The sequence below is a fragment of the Sesamum indicum genome, linkage group LG6, assembly GCF_026168435.1.
Source record: "Sesamum indicum cultivar Baizhima isolate 11 linkage group LG6, ASM2616843v1, whole genome shotgun sequence".
NCBI classification, from domain to species: domain Eukaryota; kingdom Viridiplantae; phylum Streptophyta; class Magnoliopsida; order Lamiales; family Pedaliaceae; genus Sesamum; species Sesamum indicum.
Window position 1 is genome coordinate 3407777 of NC_142662.1, and position 19479 is coordinate 3427255.

Genomic DNA, 19479 nt, shown 5'->3' on the forward strand with positions numbered 1-19479 from the left:
ATCGAAGACACAATCATATCTAGTCAGATCTAAGATATAGCCATCATATGCAGCGACTATCATGCTTCCTAAAGTTCAAGAACTATCCTGTATTATCGGATCCGAGAATTCAAGTCATACTGACCAAGCCTCCAAGGCTACCATATAACTATTCCTGCAAGATAGTTCAATCAGTTAACATCCTTGTCAACTAATCCACTAAAATTGAATAAGCATCCCATGTTGTCACCGATGAAACACGACACTCATCCAATGAATCTAATACTTAGCTAAAATCTACATAGGACTCTCGATTCCAAGTCTTGAGGTCCTCGACTTTGAACGTTTTAGACTAACCCTTAGAAGTTGGTCCCACAGCTGCCATCCAATGTGCAGCCCAACTACATGGATTATTCAATTAGTCTATGGACATTTGTTGTGATGTTAAAACAACGTTCAACATAAATAGTATGAACAACAAATCCATAGTGCCACAGATGAATGCTTACTACATTCATCAAGATAATATCATATTCATATTAATTGCTAAATGGTTCCCAAAACCGCCAATTCAATTGGCTTTCAGGTCACCTATTCTAACAATATCCCACTTGACCTAAAGCAACTCGCCTATATCCCTCAGACCTATCTGAGTGAGCAATCTGCGATACCAGCTTTGTCTCATGGGTCTACCATATTTTCCATCGAAATGAAGCAGTCTAATCGCACGTCACCTCTTTCGACCATCGATTCAAAGAATATTTCTTGAATCTGTGATGAGATCTCGACTCTTTTGCTTGTGTCATTGCCTAGTTATCTAGGTAACTACTGGCTTGGTCGTGCTACGCTCCACATTCAATCATTGGATGTGGTTTTTCATCTAAACCACTTCCTGAGCAACTACTACACTCACTATACATTTGACTTCCATGGTGAAACCATTGAGGCATCCGGCTTGAAACCATTCCAAGCCACAATATCTCCATTAAGTCTGAAGGTAATTCAAATTGAGACTTTTCACCATTCACATATAATTGGAAGCTAGTATCACCATAGCCTTCTAGAATCAACTCTCTATTGACTTGCATAAAAAACACTTATTTAATCCTTATTTAGGTACTAAAGAGTAATCTTGACTGCTATGCAGTGCCTTCTTGATACACTCCCGATATCCATTTTTATGCTCAAAGCACACACAACATTCGATCTAGTGCATCGGACCACATACCCATGTTGTCAATTGCAAAAGACATAGGGGATGTCAAACATCTTCCTAAGCTCGTCATCAATCCACGAAGACTAAGTCTTGGACAGCTCAACCCTTTAATAAGGGAAAGAATCAAATTCCTTCATGTAGAATTGAGTGAATAATGCTTGTGCTTTAGTATTTTCCAACATCTTCACATCATTTCCTATAAGTAAGACGTTCACACCTAAAACACTAAGAACACAATTAAGCTCCTACTGACCTTCTTACTCCTTCTAGACCTAAGTCATACCCTGCATGACTTTGTCTAAATGAATATTCCAGATCTAGGAAGTTCCAAACCTAGTTTGTACTCCATGTCGAATCTAATGGCTCCAAGCCATTTATCCAAATCGATATCGCTTCTCCTTATGTATTTGGATCATAATCCACGTGACTGGTCAGACTTAGAAAGGTGTTCTAGTCATTTCTCAAGAGGCTGGAATACAATGAGTTAGTGGAAGAATTCGATTATAAATGATGTTTGCTATATTTGACTTAGGTGTCCCTCCACTTGATTCCTCAAGGAGCTACTCCTCATGTCAGTTATCCAATAAAATTCAATTTCCCTTAGGATAATAAATAAACTTGTACAAACCTAGTTCGCCTCCCACTAGTCCCTTAATATACGTAGGATCATCCTATATACTAAAGTACGTTGGGAAAACAGGCTTGCCATGCCATATGGGCCAAAATAGTTCAGTGGAAAAGAATAATCGAACCAAGTCTAATAAGGTTCAATTCCTCCCTTATCAGAGACACCGTTCAAGTGTGACACTCTAAAGAAGAACTCCACTGAGTGAGAATGTCATTCTCGTCAGATACTTTAGGAACCCCCACTAAATACACACTACCTTGATCCAATCTAAGGATTTAATTTTGCAATCAGTTTGGTTCTCCACTTACAAGTCTAATTCTCTGAACCTTCAAAAGGTCCTTAGACTTGTGAACCCCTTTCTGGCTCTATGTATTCAATGACTCATAGATGTCTAATTGGATCTAATATAATATAGGTTGTACAATTTGGTTTGTGGGTTTTGTTGTGATGTTAAGCCTATAAACATAATCAGTGAGCACAACAAATACAATTACCAGATAATGAATACTCACTTTATTCATAAACAATGTTACAATTTAAATCCAAATTATCGAAACAAATTACATAAAGACTAATCCAATTGGCTTTTTAGTCCCCTATTATAACAGTTGCATCGTCTCATCAACTGCCGGTACAACTCCAGATGGTCGAGCATCATTTGAAATGTATGGGGCTGGGGATGGTGCGATTGTGTCAGGCGGTGGGGGTGGTCGAAGGACTGCTTCCCTAACCTGGGAAGCATTCGACGGTGCTGCTATAAGTGGCGGAGCATGACCGTAGCCACTACCACTACCACGTCCTTGACCACATGGTATAGGAGGAGTACCACTAGACATGATCTAAATAAGTTATTGAGAAGTATTATTCTAAATTTTGCAATTATTGCCTATTAATATGTAAATAAAAAAAGAATATACTAATTCTTACACATCGAAAAATATTATCATGAAGTTATAATTATTGTCTCATTAATTATTTAAAAATGTATAATTATCTTGTGCACGTATACAGACGGACCAATTATTGCTTTAAGCTTGTTTTTCATTCTTTTCTCTCAATATTGTCTTTTGTTGACAAATGTAGATGGATAAATCTAACTAGTTCTACTAGCAAAATATACTTGATGGGCTAAATAAGCTTAAAGGCATGCGTGATCTCTTTGTACGTGGTTACAAAGGAACTATACATTTTAAAATAATTTTAATTATTAAAAATATTGTCCTCAATTTGTTTTCTATTTCTAATGATTATGTAATTATATTTTAATTTGAAATATTACCTTAATATTGTTATTGTTGACATTATTTTGTAAATAATATTATTATTGAGATTATTGATCTAATTTTGTGATTATTGACATTGTTATGTAAATAATGATATTATTGGGAATATTAGCCTAATTTTTGTGAGTATTGACACTGTTATGTAAATAATATTATTATTGAAAATATTGGTCTAATTTTTGTGATTGTTGACATTATTATGTAAAAATATTATTATTGGGAATATTGTTATAATTTTTGTGATTATTTATAATATTACTTAAATAATGTTATTATTGGGATTATATATTAGTCTATTTTTGTGATTATTTACATCATGATGTAAAAATACTATTATTGGGAACATTAATCTAATTTTTGTAATTATTTATATTATTATTGGGATTATAGATCTAAGTTTTGCGATTATTTGCATTATGATGTAAAAATTATTTTATTGGAAATATTGGGCTAATGTCATGTAAAAAAAAAATATTACATCAATTAGCCTAATTAAATTAATAAATTGCACATCTATACAATAAATTTCACAAAAAATTTAAGCAATATGATACAATATAGACAAGAATTGCATAGATTTACAGAATTATATAGTAAATTGCATAAATAATTACACTATATAATAAATTACACAATAATTGTATAAATTACACAACTATACAATTAATTTTGAAAAATTACACAAATTACACAAAAATATTATAATTCCATAAATATATTTTAATTTCAGAAAAAAATGTATTATAATTTAATTTCAGTGTGATATATATTTCCATAATTGCAGAAAAATAGAAAATATTTTTTTTAAAATCACCAAAAAGTTTAAACAAATAGAAAATTATGAAAAATGTTAAAACTTACAGAAAATTATTAATTTTTTTAAAAAAATTAAATAGTTTTAAAATTACCAAAAGATTATCACAATTTATAATAATTACAGAAAATTATTAAAATTACAAAAAATTATGATTTTTTTAAATTTTAGAAATGAATTAAAATTTAAAAAAAATTACAGAAAATTATTACAAATATTTATAAAAATTACATAAAATTTTTAAAATTCTAAAAAATTATGAAAAACTTAATTGCTGAAATATTTCTATTTTTTTTAAATTATATAAATGTATTAAAAGTTTCAGAAGATAAAAAATTGGTAAATTTACAAAAAGAATATGAAAAAATTTCTATAAATTACAGAAAAATTTTAGAAAAATTTTCTGAAAATATGTTCAGAAATATAATTTTTTAAATTTTTTTTGTCAAACGTGTATGAAAAAGATTTTAGAAAATTGGGGGAAATTATTTTTAGAAAATGTAGGGGAAAATGAAGTAAAGTTGAGGGAAAAAATGAAGAAAAATTGGGGGGGGGGGGCGGATCACAAACATAGGGAGGGAAAAAAAATAAACTGGTAAGCTATCTCTACTAGTGTCGAAGAAGGGGTGACGACAGTTTCAGGTGGTTGATGGCGGCGGATGGCGCGGGTAGGCGAGAGGTCGGTTTGAGAGAGAGAGAGGAGGAGAGTGAGGGAGAGAGGGAGAAGGAAAGAAAAAAAGCTACTAAGTGTTGTATAAATATTGCTTTTGGAACGGTAATTTTAATTTTAGCACGAAATTAAATTTTTGGAACTAATTTTGGAACAGTTAACATAAATTGACAGTTTCTATATTTTGATTTTTCCTCTTTTTTTGATTAGGATATTGAAATATATTGAGGAACGATATTGTTTTTTATAATGTCCGTTCAAAGTTGGAACCATAATATTAATTTTGGACAGTTCCTAAACAGAAAATGTTATTTTTTGTTTTTAAAAACAATTTTATTGTGTGAGTGCAATTGTCCACAAAATTAGCTAGTTAACTATTTTTATAAATTATTATGCGGTATTTTCTAATTTTTGTAATTTTCTATCGGTAAAATATAATGACGTCTGTGCATTTGGGCATAAAATACACAGACACTTCTTACTGAAACGCTGAATTATTGTCTTCTTCAGTTTCGTAATCCTCGTCAAAACTATCTTCATCAGACTCATGATCAGATTCACAATTCCTAGATCGGGATGTATATGTTCCTTGTTGATTAGCAATAGAAAGCTCGACGACTAATTGTATACCATTTAGGTCATGTAGGTCATAATTATGGTTGTCCGTTGCAACTTGTTGAGTAGTTATTTCTCATCCTCTTGAAACGCAACTCCAATCCATCGAGAGTTATCAATGACTCTTCTGACTTTTATTTTGCAGACAATTATCCAGTCAACTTTGTCTCTAATCATGCTAGGTACTCCATATAATAGACTTGTACTGCTTGTTGTGTCAGGATGAATGATTCATTCTTTTGGTATACTTTCTTGAAGTTTACATCAACGAGGTGATAAAGAGGATGTACATTCACACCTCTCATGGGATTGACCCAAAAACTTTTAAATAGAACAAACTGTATGTTTGGAATAAGTATGTTATCTAACTGAATTATCTCATTGAGAATTTCATAGAAGTTACCGTCTATATGATGAGCTTTTGAACATACTCCCGCAATTCATAGTTGGCTTGCCCACGCTGTGAAGTTCAATATGAAAATTGTAATAATTTATAAAGTAGGACGGGGATATTGTGACCTTAGACGTAGGACCCTAATAATGTAACTTTAAAAGTTCATTGTTCGTATAATAGAACAAATTGAGTTGTATTATTTCATTTATACAATCTAATACAGACAAGTAAACATGACCTTAGGACCCATTTAATTTTTGGTAATAAGTTAGATATCCTATTTAATTTTTTTATATTTTGCTTACTCTTAAACACCTAAGACCGTAACTAACACATTCTGCCCCCTATTAATTAGAATTATACAAGAATTGTAGTCCAGGCTTTGAAGATTTTATTATATAATGATAATTGTAATCACAACCTAATGAATCTCACCTAATCAACTCCTAAAACGGAAACTTAGCTCAAGTTGAAGCTATGGCTGTCCTCTTGATTGGATTCATTTTGCTTCATTTCCATACAACTTTTCTATTTCTCTCTCTTCACAGACAATGAATTCCCATTATCTCACCACTCTCACTCAACGATTCTGCTCAAGCTCAATTCCATGCCAACAAAACCCTCAGAAACCCTACAAACCCCAGTTGGTTGGGTTGCCTCCAACTATCTCGTCGATACGACAATGCGCCGATCCATGCTTCAGTGCTGCTGCTAGTGGAGCCACACTGGTTCCATTTAAAATCTGTAATTCGAGACTCAATAGAACGAGGGCTTCGTCGAATGATGCTCAATCTATAGCCAATAGGGGCGGCTCGAACGAATTGCGGGAACCGAGTTTTGCGGAGTTTATCACTTCGGAAAGAGTTAAAGTGGTGGCTATGCTTGCGTTGGCTTTGGTTCTTTGTAATGCCGATCGGGTTGTCATGTCTGTGGCGATTGTCCCACTTTCCCTTTCTCGTGGATGGCGTCAAGCTTTTGGCGGTGTTGTTCAGGTGAACCCCAATCTCTCCTCCCTATATGTCATTCTAATTTGACTTGCGCAATACTGAATTTTCTGCCGGTATGATGTTAGAGGTTGCTATAACGGAGCTAAGTTTTCTTATTGAATTGGTTGTAATATGCTCTGTGTTCAGGGGAGTAGGGGTTGCTCTATGAGCCAACAACTGAGTAAATGCTTGCATATGGCCCACTTTTAGTATTTGTTGAGAAATTTAAATAACTGTTGCCAACAGGCAGGCGTCATTTGCAGCAAAATTTGTGAAGTTTCCATCCCCCATATCTTATTGACGAGGCCAGCTCTGATGGGGCCTGGTTGATTGATTGAGGGAAAAACCTCTGGACAATATAAAATGACTTGACTGAAGAAGCTGTCATGCTATCCCAGTAAAACCATATTCTGAATATCCACCAGAAATACGTTGAAGGGTGCATAAGGCCAAGGGTATCTAGTTCCAGTTATCCAAAATGTCAAATTTCAGGATGCAATGTGCAAATCATGTCTATTTCAAGGATGCAAAATGCTGGTTACTCATTGATCTTGTGTACTAGTATTGTTATCAAAGAAAGAATTGGCAGTTGCAAAACCAGAGCTCAGCTTGAGAAAGTACATTGATGATTAAAAGTCCTACTTGGTATTATAGGAAAGGCGAATTATAAGGTTTATGACACATACAGGGATGAATTTACGGGGAAGAACTTACAAGAGTTTGTATGCTCATACTACTTAATGCCAATATATGTTTCCCATATTATAAGTGGGACCGGAATTTCTTTCTCATACTTTGTGAATGAATGCTTGGTTTAGCATCTTTTGCTCTGATTGTGACTTTGGATATCCTCACATTTAGATGTGAGGGAGCAGAATATAGTACTTCTTTCACCATATTCCACTTATTATATACTAATCATTTGCAGTGATATGAAATAGTCATACTCTGAATGTAATTATATTATAAAAATTTTACCAATTAGTGCACAAAAAAGGTTCCATTGAGAAGAGAGCTGAATTAGTAGTTCTATACAATGACACTTCCTATTAAGTACTCAAGGGAAAGATGACCAAAATCACCAAGGCAAGAAACATTAATATTACTGTATTGTATTCAAATATTTTATTTAGCTAAACGGCTTGCAGCCAATGTGTATTCCAAGTGTAGGTCATGAATATAACATCTCGACCATGTAGACAAGGAACTTCCTTGAAATAGATTCAACTACATTAAAAGCATCTAAAGCTTTCTTATGTTGTATGAAAAATCAACTACGACAGAGATGAAATCAAATTCTTGTCCTTGGAAACAAGCACAACTTCCAGGCCTAGATCTTTTGTAGAGCATTAGGCCAAAAGGCGAGGCATACATCTATGTCTCTTAATCCTTGGAAACATTTCTTCTTTCTGTCTGCAGGTCAATTACACATTGTTACTGAACCCCCCCCTAAAGCTGATTTTGGGTTTTATGACAACTTTTCTTTCAATTGGAAATCGATATCGATTGTGCACTTATTAGTGTCCGACTCTCAAAACTGATATGCTGAAATCTGTCCTTCTTAAGTGCGGAAAAATAGCTTCCATTTGAAACCTACTACCATCCTCTAAGTGCAATGTTCTAAGGGACCCATCTGATGGTTGTATAGATTAGGTAAAGTCGGCAAGGATAACTTCTCTTTTTACTGGAACACTTATCACTTCTTTTGTCCGGACACCGGAGGCCACTGTTTAATTTCTTTCGTCTCCTTTAATACTCTAATTTTGTCAGAGATTGAAGGATACATTAGTTTCATTTTTAATCTTAAAATGTTGTAATTTTAATTGCAAAGACCCATGTAATGAATTCCAGAAATCCTGACTGAAAGAGAAATATACATTAGAATCAGCAAAAAGAAATAAGGTATTGAAATCTTAAGATGTAACTGTAATTTGCCAAAATTCCTAGTTGATTGAAGTACCAAAAGGACCTCGAAGTCGCTGGCAGCTAAAGTTTGTTCTAGCTGATATTTTTCAGTTGCTTTTCTTGTTTTCTTCTAGCATAAAGTTCTACATAGATGCTGAACCCATATTCTCTTGTTAATAGGTAGCCCTTTTTTGGATCTGATAACTAATATTTTACTTATATCAAGACAATTAGAAAAAGGTGTGGATCAGTTCCTGGAATTGGTATTTACTATATGTTTTCGTTGGAATCCTAGCCCTTGAATCATTGTTGACATATACCATAAATATGTATTTAGTACCTTAGTATTTTCCTCTCCTTCTGCTGAATCTGATTGATATGATAGCCTCTAATGGCAGTCATCTTTTCTGTGGGGATACTTGATATCACCTATAGCTGGAGGGACTCTAGTTGACCGTTATGGTGGTAAGGTAGTCATGGCTTGGGGGGTGGCTTTATGGTCTCTGGCTACTTTGCTCACTCCTTGGGCAGCAGAAACATCATTGTTGACTCTACTTGCAATGCGGATGCTACTTGGCATTGCCGAAGGTGTTGCTCTTCCTTGCATGAATAATATGATTGCGAGGTACCTAGTAATTATTTCCTTAAATATTCAGATATTGTACGATATGATGCAAAAGTTTGCCAAACTAAAACACAAAGATGAATAACTACTTGACTTTTGTTGCAGATGGTTTCCTCAAACAGAAAGGTCGAGGGCTGTAGGACTTGCAATGGCTGGATTTCAGCTTGGAAGTGCTATTGGGCTTACACTTTCTCCGATCATCATGTCACAGGGTGGCATGTATGGACCCTTTGTTATATTTGGATTGTCTGGCTTCCTTTGGGTGTTAGTTTGGGTTTCAGCAACCTCAAGCACTCCTGACCGGAGTCCGCAAATATCAATGCATGAGCTAAGATACATACTGAACAGTTCATCAGTACCCTCCCTGTCGAAGAACCAACCAAAGACAGGACAAGGCATTCCCCCTTTCAGGCGTTTGCTCTCTAAGCTACCAACTTGGTCTCTAATTATTGCAAATGCTATGCACAGTTGGGTAATATATCCCTCTTCCTTTAGAATTTGGAAAAAAGATCTGCTATTTCATCTATTATAAGTAATTATCAGAATACCCCAAATAGCGTTGCTTCGGTGAAATTTGAAGTCATAGTTGGCTTGGTTTGACAGGTTTTATACACCACCAGGTCTTGCCAGATTATCCTGTACTGATGTTAGTTTTTTCTCTTCATTCACGTAGGGGTTTTTTGTCATACTTTCATGGATGCCAATTTACTTCAAATCGGTGAGGTCATAAGATTATGATTAGAAATTTAACTTCAGTTTATGCTTACGGAAGTTAAGTTTCAAGGAAAATTTCTTGTTGCAGCTATATCATGTTGACCTAAGACAAGCTGCGTGGTTTAGTGCTGTTCCATGGAGTATGATGGCTCTCACAGGCTACGTTGCTGGAGTTTTATCAGATATGATGATTCAAAGTGGGATAAGTGTGACGTTGACTCGTAAAATCATGCAGGTCTAACCTGGTTTCCCTTTGTCTAGGATATGTGCCCTGGCGCCACCCCAACCCCCACCCTTCCAAAACAACAACAAAAAAAAAAAAAGAAAGCAACCAAAACCAAAGAACAAATGGAAATCACAAATTGATATGATTTATTTAGTTATATGTATTTGTTTGCATAATCTGCGAGCTAATACTGTGGTTGGATTGTAATATTCTCTAAGATGGCTCGTAGGATGGGCTTGTAACCAATCTGAAAATCTTCCCTTCTTTTCTATTATCTGGCTCTGTCTCATGCTATCTTTAAAATATGGTATGTACTGATATCTCCTCTCTAAATTATTGGCAGTCGATTGGATTTATTGGTCCTGGCTTGGCTCTTATTGGTTTAACCAAAGCAAGAACTCCATTCACAGCATCTGCTTGGCTTACTTTAGCTGTTGGGCTGAAAGCATTTAGTCATTGTGGTTTCCTTGTCAACCTTCAGGTTTCTTCTTTGTGCAAGTTATTTAGTTTTTAGAGCAAATTGTTTTAGCGCTTTTAACATATTAGCGTGTTCTTATGTTGCCAGGAGATTGCCCCACAGTACTCTGGTGTTCTGCATGGTATGTTTTCTGTTTCATCATGAACTTTATGCTGAAGGATTTAAATTCAATTGACTCTACATCTTATGGCCTTGCCCTCAGTAGAGAAAATAGTGTTTGAGCACATAGAAATCCATATACTTATAGACAGTATCCATCACCTCTTGCCAGTAGAATAATCAGAAACCACTGAAGAAAGCAGAAAAATATTGGGTAACTACCATCCATAGTGCTAAAATCAGAAATTTTTATGCCTACTGGATTGAAATTCTTCATCTTGGGACTCGCATTCTTGAGAAGTGGGCTTGATGAGCCTTCTATTCGAGAAGCCAAGAATGTGTGTGCACTTAATTGGTATTTTTGGACCATGATGGCACTTTCTTGTCGTCCCCCAATAGCCTTTATTAGGATAGGATTGTTAGAGAATTTTCTGCTATACAAGAATACATCCAAGGAAGAGACTCCAGAATGATGAAACCTAAGCTTTAACAAAGTTAAAGAAAGAACTTCCGGAGCTTCCAAACTCAGTTCATACTACTGGAACCTGGCTGGCTGCTGCTTCTTTACTATTTATACCTCTGTGCATGCTGGGGAAGCTGGTATGAGTGAGGGTGATGAACAGATAATATATCTATATATACACTACATATAAAAGTGTGAATTTTACAGGTGTGAGCAACTTAGTGCTCGTTATAAAAAGGACATCTATGCTCTTAGTTAAGTGCTTCTAAGTGGTTTATGTGAAAATGAAACCATTTAGTGAGAGGAAACTATTGGATTCCTATATCCTCTTTGCTAATAATTTCTCTAACTAAATTGAAAGACTATAGATAAATAATGTTCAATATAATTTGTGTTTGCTTGAAGAGATCTGAAATATTTTAAAAGGTATTCATTCACTAGGATAGATAATACAACAGTTGATGGTAAGATTCTACATGAATTTCATATTAGCTTATTGATAATAGGCAAAATTAAAGCTACATAATTATATGTTCAGGTTAAGTAAATAGGTTGGATGTTAATTTCGTAAGCATAAAGCGTAATAAATAGAAAATAAGCTAATATATCAATAATTTAAAAATAAAAAACTATTAGTAAATAAACTAGCAAAAGAAAAAAAATAATGCAGTAGGAATAATTTTACAATTTAAGTTAAAACTGTGGAGAAAAAACGAAAGAAACACAGTGACATTTTTATATAAGAATCTGTTGAAGAAAGAAGTTGACGGATGTGCTAGACATTGCATGACTGACCAAGTGTAAAATCTATATAAAATAGTTGATACTCAAATATGATTAAGTTAATCAAAGGGCTCCACAAAACAAAGTGAAGTGATTTGTTACTGAGGATATTTTTAGTTTAGATTTGTTTTTTTAATTAAAAATAATGAATAATTAATTTTAAAATCAATCAAAGCTCAATCAATTTAGGAATAAAAATACATTGTAAATGAAATATATAAAGATAAATAAAATATAGTAAGAATGTGTTAGCAAAACCACCAAAAGCTATATTACCTTAATAACCACAAAGAATTAATTTCATAAATGTGAGGTAAATATACCCATTTAATTAAATTTAACTAGAAAATTCTACAGTAACGGAAAGTTTGATTTATCATTTTTATTTTACAGTCAATGATCTTTTGTACATTGCTAACTTTACTTCTTGTCAATCACTTTTTAAAGGTTATCATGGAGGTAGAAAAATAATACATTTCAGACGAAAATTTAAATTTTAAGGACAAATTGAAAAAAAATAATTCTAGTTAGATTCATGTACGTAAAATATTACGAAACTGAAGTAAAAAAAAAAATGAATTATAAATTTGCTATAAAAAGATAATGACATTTGTGGGGATAGTTACAGTTTTGATCCTCATATGTTACCACTAATTTGTTTTCAGTCCTTAAACATATTGAATTCTATTTTAGTCCTTCAATTTTAAAATATTAACAGTTTTGGTCCTTAGGCCTAATCAATAACCATTTTATCCTTTCAAAGAAAACATATTGTCCAACTATCTTTTTTCTATGCTCATGACAGGCCCAACATGCTTCCATAAATAAAATTAAGCCTTTATAAATTCATATATATCTTTCTTTGATTGCATTGTTCCTAGGGTACTCCAAGTTCTTGGTTTTACAGATTTTCATCAACCACACTACCGTGGAATACCAAGGACTTGTAATTGTTTAAATGCATTTATCCCGCATTTATTATTTAATTGTTTAAAATAAAGGATAAAAAAAATTTACCACCTCCAATGAGTGCGTCTTTAGGAGTGTAAATATCATTTGTAAGATTTTTTTGGGAAAAAGTGTAATTTTGCATTTTCAATAGGAGTGTAGGTGTAATTATCCCTATATGATACATTTTATGGGTAATGTATGTTTATCGTGCCATCATTTTTAATATTTTGGAACATCTTAGCATAGGTACAGGCGCTGTTAAAGGGTCACTTAAAATGTTAAGGAGCATTACTGTTTCATAACAACTAAACTGACAAGTAAATTTTATATCCACATACGAAATAGTATTCATAGTTCCTTACCAAGCAGTTTTGGTAACTTACTTACGTCCATTTCTATTGCATATAGGTATGTCTAACACTGGTGGGACACTTGCTGCTATAGTGGGAACAGTTGGTGCTGGTTTCTTCGTTGAATTAGTGGGCTCCTTCAAGGGATTTTTATTGCTCACGGCATTTCTGTATTTCTCCGCTGCTTTATTCTGGAATGTATTCTCTACTGGAGAGAGGGTCAATTTTGATGAAACTGCGTAGTGCTCTTAGAGTTGATAAGTTCTGCTTTTATAAGCTCGGGAACTAGGTTTAGAAGGGCCGTAGAAATCATGAATCTATAACGCTGTTCATATTTTGTATATAACTGCACCAGCACCCACAACACAAGAGATGAATGTAAATAGGAGAGGGTGGTTAGACGAGTTGGCTGTGCATACATTTCTGTCCATGAAAAAGCTCTTTGCTCATTGACAAGGCATATGAATTACATACCATTTCTGGGCTAAACTTTCTGGAGTTCTTAGCAAATGAATTAGTTCTAATTTTTCTGAACCTTGTCTATTTGGGCCAAGAGATTAAGCTATCCGAATCAATGTTGGAGAAGATTCTTGCGAGTTAGTGATCTTAAGTGTGTAATGAAGTATATTAGAACAGCATGACAGGCAACCCTGTATACTGCATTCCTTATTGAAATTCCCAGTGTTGAAGCGTATCCTTATTTGGTATGTAACCTGTCATGATTAATAAAGTTGTTAGTGTTGCAATGGATATGGCTAAATTTGACTATTACTATAAAGCAGAATTATATTTGTTAAAGTTGTATCGTCGAAATTGATCATAATAACTTGCAGCACCAACTGTGTGACTGGCGCTGATTCTAATATAATCTTGTGAGTCAATCCGCTGCAGTTACCAATTTGTTCAAGTTCAAGTTCAATTTCTCTAATGCTGCTTATCACACTGCAGCTTACTTCTTCCAGCGTGTATCTTTACGGGCGAAGACTTTGTGCCCATTGACTCAATAGTTTATCTTATATTAAAACCAAGTTTTTGACTAGCTAACATTCGGTTACTGCATATGTAACCCATATGAACCAGGTGCTGAATCAGTCTCATTAAGCAAACTAGAACTAAAGCTTGTCAACCAGGATTACTTTTAAGGTTTATCAGATGATGTAATAAAAAATGTTCCTGGCCAGAGAGGCCACCAGCTCTGAAGATGAAGAAAACACAAAGCCCTTTGATCATTCGCCCTGGTCATATCAGAAAACTCAAAAGCGATTCTGGTGCCCGGACAACAGGAAACAACGCTGGAACAAACCGTCAGAAGTCCAATAGTCATGCCTTGAAATACCTCTTAACTGCTGCAAAAAGGGCAGTTGATGTTTTTGCAGCGATTTTCTTTCAACAGAAGAAGGCTGATTCCAAGTCCATTAGAGATTCAGTTCCTTCCAACACAATGCACTATCAAGCTGCAGAAAGTTGTAAGTCAATGCGTGTGACTCACTGATGGTACCTTCTTTTCTCAGCCTTGATCCTATTTCACCATGTCTTAAGTACGCTTGTAATATTTGCTTCCAACTTTGTTTTTGGAGATTCAGTGATTGGATTGTCTCTGATTGCAGATTCATTCAATACTTCTGCTGCTCGTGGCATTAGGAAGTCATTGATATCGAGGTTTTCTACTTATGACGGATCTCCAGAAATTGACACTGCAGTATCCCAAATTACTTTATCATTTGAAGAAATCCGCAAGGCAACAGGAAATTTCTCTCCAGCAAATGAGATTGGTGAAGGAGGTTTCGGAACTGTATACAAAGGGAGACTTAAGAACGGGACCTTTGTTGCAGTAAAGCGTGCAAAAAAGGTAAGAAATCAACATGACTGATCTTTAGTACTCGTCTGTTGTGTTTGTCTCTCTCAATAGACTTTCGTCATATGAATTTGTTGGCGAGAGGGAAGATAAATGTGGGCTGCCAACTTGCACATCATTTATCACTACCTAGAGCCTTTGACATGATAAAATGACAAAATAATGTTGACAGGAACCTTATGATCAACGCCTATCAGCAGAGTTCAAGAATGAAATACTTGCCTTATCAAAGATTGAGCACCTGAGTTTGGTAAGATTTTATGGGTATCTTGAGCACAGAGACGAGAGGCTTATTGTCGTTGAATATGTCAGCAACGGGACCCTTCGTGAACATTTGGACGGTAGGTTAATCAGCATTTCACCAAGCAGCCTAATGATGTTATCAGTTGTTTTTCAGACTTAAAGCCAAGTATCATGTAAATGATTTTAGACGATAGCTTGACAAAAATATTTCAGTAATATGAATATTAAATCTATTCTTTTTGTTTGTTCTGATCCAAAGGAAGGGCAATGGCTGCGCCACTGAACAATAGAAATCACTTTACATCTCAGCTGATCATTTTCTGCTGCAGGGACACGTGGAAGTGGGCTTGAAACTGGAGAGCGTTTGGACATTGCAATCGATATAGCTCATGCCATTACCTATCTTCACACGTATACTGGTAAAATCACATGTCTTCAATCTATATATCAGAGCCTGTATTAGTTTGCGATTGCGACATTTTAATCTGGCAATTAGACTATATCATCTTTATTTTATCCCATCAATATAAATTGATTAACATGCAACTAAGCTATGCATTTGATTGTCGTAGTATCCACTTGTCCTTATCTATTTGATTTCTGTTTTCCTCGGGGAGTTTAACATTGTTATTCATATCACAGATCCTCCAATTATTCATAGAGACATCAAAGCATCAAACATGCTCATCACAGAAAAACTCCGAGCCAAAGTGGCTGATTTTGGATTTGCACATTTAGCAGCAGAGGATCCCAGTGCCACTCATATTTCTACACAAATTAAAGGAACTGCTGGCTACTTGGACCCTGAATACCTGAGGATGTACCAACTTACTGAAAAGAGTGACGTCTACTCCTTTGGTGTATTGCTCGTGGAAATGGTGACAGGAAGACATCCTATTGAGTCCAAGAGAAGTGCAGTTGAGAGAGTTACAATACAATGGGTGAGTAAAAGGAGGCTAGAATATCAATGTCTCATAATTAAGTAATATTCCTAACTTTATCTTTCTTCCTGCTGTGACAAGATTTTCTCAAACTTGATCGATAATTTTCCCTCTTAGCTACCCCAGCAGCTCTATCAAAATAATGAACGACAATATGCAGTAACGTTATTCTCCTGATGTCATATTTTTTGTCTGAAAGGTCAAGGGACTTGCTAAAAATGGCCGATCAGAAGAGCATGGGACAAAGCATTTTACATTTTTGCTATTCACCACTTCCATCTCCCAGCTCATTCCTCATCTTTGCATTTTTGAAGTCAAATCATGTTATATTTATGTTGAGGAACCAGTTGCTCCTGTTTCTTTATTATACACATTGTACTTGATCTTTATTATAGTTCAAATCTTCATGTTGCATCCTTGCTGACGTAAAATGAATAAGATGTATAGGAAATACTCGTGATAGTGCAAACAATGTCTAAACAAGAATGTGGCATAAATGTATATTTGGTCCTCAAACATAGTCACTAATACAATTTTAGTTTTCAAATAATTTAAGATTGAATTTTTTGTCCTCAAATTTTAGCTGTCTTGGCACTTTTGATCCTTCCATTAACTTTTTCGTTAAACCTAACGATGATTTCATTTAAAGTGGAAAAAATTGCTATCGTCCTTTCATTTTGTGGTGTTTTTCAAGTTGTAATCCAATGCACCCATTTTTCCTATTTTTCTTCAAAGTTCAAAAGAGAATAAACCAAAAAAAAAATAAAATAAAATTAAGCAACAAACTTTCTAAATAATCTTAACAAAAAAATGTCAATAAAGTTTAGAAAATTTGTTGCTTAAATTTATTTTTTTGATTTATTCTTTTTTAAAGTTTGAAGAAAAATAGAAAAAATGGATGCATTGAATTACAACTTGAAAAACACCACAAAATTGGAGCAAAGTAGCAATTTTTTCCACATTAATTGAAATTTTCGTTAAATTTAATGAAAAAGTTAATGGAAGGACCAAAAGTGCCAAAAGAATTAAAGTTTGAGAACTAAAATTGCAGCCTTAAGATTGTTTGATGATCAAAATGGCATTAGTTACTATATTTAATGATAAAAAATGCACTTATTCCACAAGAATGCTGTTTGTTGATTTTTTTTTCATAATTATTGTACCATTGACAGAAAGAGATTACCCATTATTTTTCTGAATTAGCATGCAATAGCTTTTCAGATTTCTGTGCTCCCATCTAATCAGGGGAAAACAACCATAAAAAAGCAATGAGAAAAATCTTAGAATGGTCTTCCTTTGCAGGCACTGAGGAAGCTAAAAGATGGAGAAGTCGTCGTGGCAATGGATCCAAGATTAAAAAGAAGCTTAGCCTCAATCCAGGCAGTTGAAAGGGTCCTCAAACTCGCTTGCCAATGTCTTTCGCCATCAAGACTATCAAGACCTTCTATGAGAAGATGTGCAGAAATCTTATGGGAGATTCGGAGAGTTTACAGAGAAAATAGGACCACAAGTGCTTCCACTTCTTTTCACTCTGCCAATGTTGTTGAAAGGTATGGAAGTAGCAGCAGACAGAATGCGTTTGGGCTTGAAGAAAGTGAGAGCTTGATGTTTGTTTCTGCATGAGCATGGACTCACATATATCTACTCGCTTCCAACAATCATGCTACAGTTTCTATCATAACAGATTGTATCTATCATATTTGTGTGATTGTGAGACTTTGCCTTGTTTGGTTGTGTTTTCAATTTCAGTTTCAAATTTTAAAACAATGATAAAAGTAAGAACATATTTAGTATATACAATATGTATATATGAATGCACCTTTTAATATTCATTTTTAATACCCATTATGTTATACTCTTTTGTATTCCCTATTATGATTTGTAATTATAATAGTTATGGTGTATTTTGTAACCACAATTTTGATGGTCTATAAATACCACCATGTATTTCATTTGTAAATGGACTTTTGGGAAGAGAATAAGAAAGTGATTTGGAGAAATACATATATTGTTTTCTTTATATTTTATTAGGAGTGATAGGCCAATAAATTTAGAATTTCTCTAAGTTTATAACACGTTATCAGCATGGCGTTACCCTCGATCAAGGTAGAATGTTAATTTTTCTAGTATAATTTTTATTCTTTGTTTGTTTACCTCTATAATATCATAGTTACTTCTTGATTATTCATAATAAAATTATATTATATATATTTCAACATCTCCTGAAGTGGATATATATATATATATATATATATATAAGTTCTATCATATTTAATATTGCCTCCAGAAGTAGGCATATAATTTCTTGATTTCATCTCCTAAAATCGATATATTCTATAAAATTTCATTGCTTGCTAAAGTAAGTAATGAGTTAAAATCATCTCCGGTAGTTGGTGAAATATTTTGTACCAATTATGTGCAATATCATCCCTAAAGCGATGATAAGCACAATGTTTCGATTTTCTCACCACATGAAGTGTTATGAGATAATGGCTTGATCAAGAAGTCCGACACTTCTTCGTTTATTTATTTGATTTGTGATAAATTTTTTTTATATCATAGTATAGCTATTGTTATTAAAATATGACTAACTTGAAATTAATTTAATTTAACTTAGTTTACCTTCATAGTTTTCTTTCATATGCCCATGTATGTATTTTGCATGTTTTGCTAATATATTTATATGCAATAAAATTTTTATTTGTTAAGAAAATAATTTTGACAAGAATACCATTTAATTGCTATTTGTAATATTATAAGATTTAAGCCAAACTTAAATATATTTAATTCCATGTATGTATGCATGCATAATAATTCAAACTAATTACATGGTAACTTATATGTAACTTAATGTTAGTAATGTTTCATGTCACTTTTACTTTATATCATGTGTAATATATTTTATGTTACTTATATGTATATGTTGAATACTATGCTAAAAGTGCATATTAACTCGTTGTAGCTTAATGGCCAATCTCACAAAATTGGATTTCTTTACTCTAGATGTTTCTGAAAAAAACTACTTATCATGGGTTCTTGATGCCGAACTACATTTGGCAAGTAGCAAACTGGGAGAAACAATAAAAGAAAATACTAGTGCTTCTGAGCAAGACTATGCTAAAGCAATAATTTTGCTTCGTCATCATCTTCATGAGAGCCTGAAGTCTCAATTTTAATAGTCAAAAGTCCTTTTCAACTCTTAAAAAGTTTAAAGGATCGATTTGACCATCAAAAGTTTAAAGCAAATGCTAGTTCTTCACG

The 19479-nt window shown here is 33.9% G+C and overlaps 2 protein-coding genes across 3 annotated transcripts; both read left to right on the forward strand.

Moving 5' to 3' along the window:
- The first annotated feature begins 6018 nt into the window (after window positions 1-6018).
- PHT4;3 (phosphate transporter 4;3) lies at window positions 6019-13668 on the forward strand. Of its 2 annotated transcripts, none has more exons than XM_011084075.3 (8): window positions 6019-6591; window positions 8889-9115; window positions 9221-9587; window positions 9789-9833; window positions 9918-10064; window positions 10399-10536; window positions 10621-10654; window positions 13238-13668. In XM_011084075.3, exons 1-8 carry the CDS (start codon window positions 6151-6153, stop codon window positions 13420-13422), a joined length of 1584 nt encoding a protein of 527 aa, XP_011082377.1. In that variant the 5' UTR covers window positions 6019-6150; the 3' UTR covers window positions 13423-13668. The 2 variants fall into 2 exon arrangements, with proteins under 2 accessions (XP_011082377.1, XP_020550553.1); XM_020694894.2 differs by having other exon boundaries at window positions 6428-6591; window positions 8926-9115.
- A 138-nt stretch (window positions 13669-13806) lies between these two features.
- LOC105165342 (calmodulin-binding receptor-like cytoplasmic kinase 1) lies at window positions 13807-18071 on the forward strand. Its single transcript, XM_020694895.2, has 6 exons — window positions 13807-14645; window positions 14787-15028; window positions 15207-15375; window positions 15607-15696; window positions 15920-16218; window positions 17521-18071. Exons 1-6 carry the CDS (start codon window positions 14381-14383, stop codon window positions 17839-17841), a joined length of 1386 nt encoding a protein of 461 aa, XP_020550554.1. The 5' UTR covers window positions 13807-14380; the 3' UTR covers window positions 17842-18071.
- Window positions 18072-19479: the final 1408 nt, after the last annotated feature.

Bases quoted from the DNA above. Each gene is read 5' to 3' on its own strand.
- LOC105165342 (XM_020694895.2), top strand. From the start codon at position 14,381: ATGAAGAAAACACAAAGCCCTTTGATCATTCGCCCTGGTCATATCAGA. The intron at 14,646-14,786 runs GTAAGTCAATGC...CTCTGATTGCAG, and splicing joins CTATCAAGCTGCAGAAAGTT to ATTCATTCAATACTTCTGCT. The intron at 16,219-17,520 runs GTGAGTAAAAGG...CTTCCTTTGCAG, and splicing joins AGAGAGTTACAATACAATGG to GCACTGAGGAAGCTAAAAGA.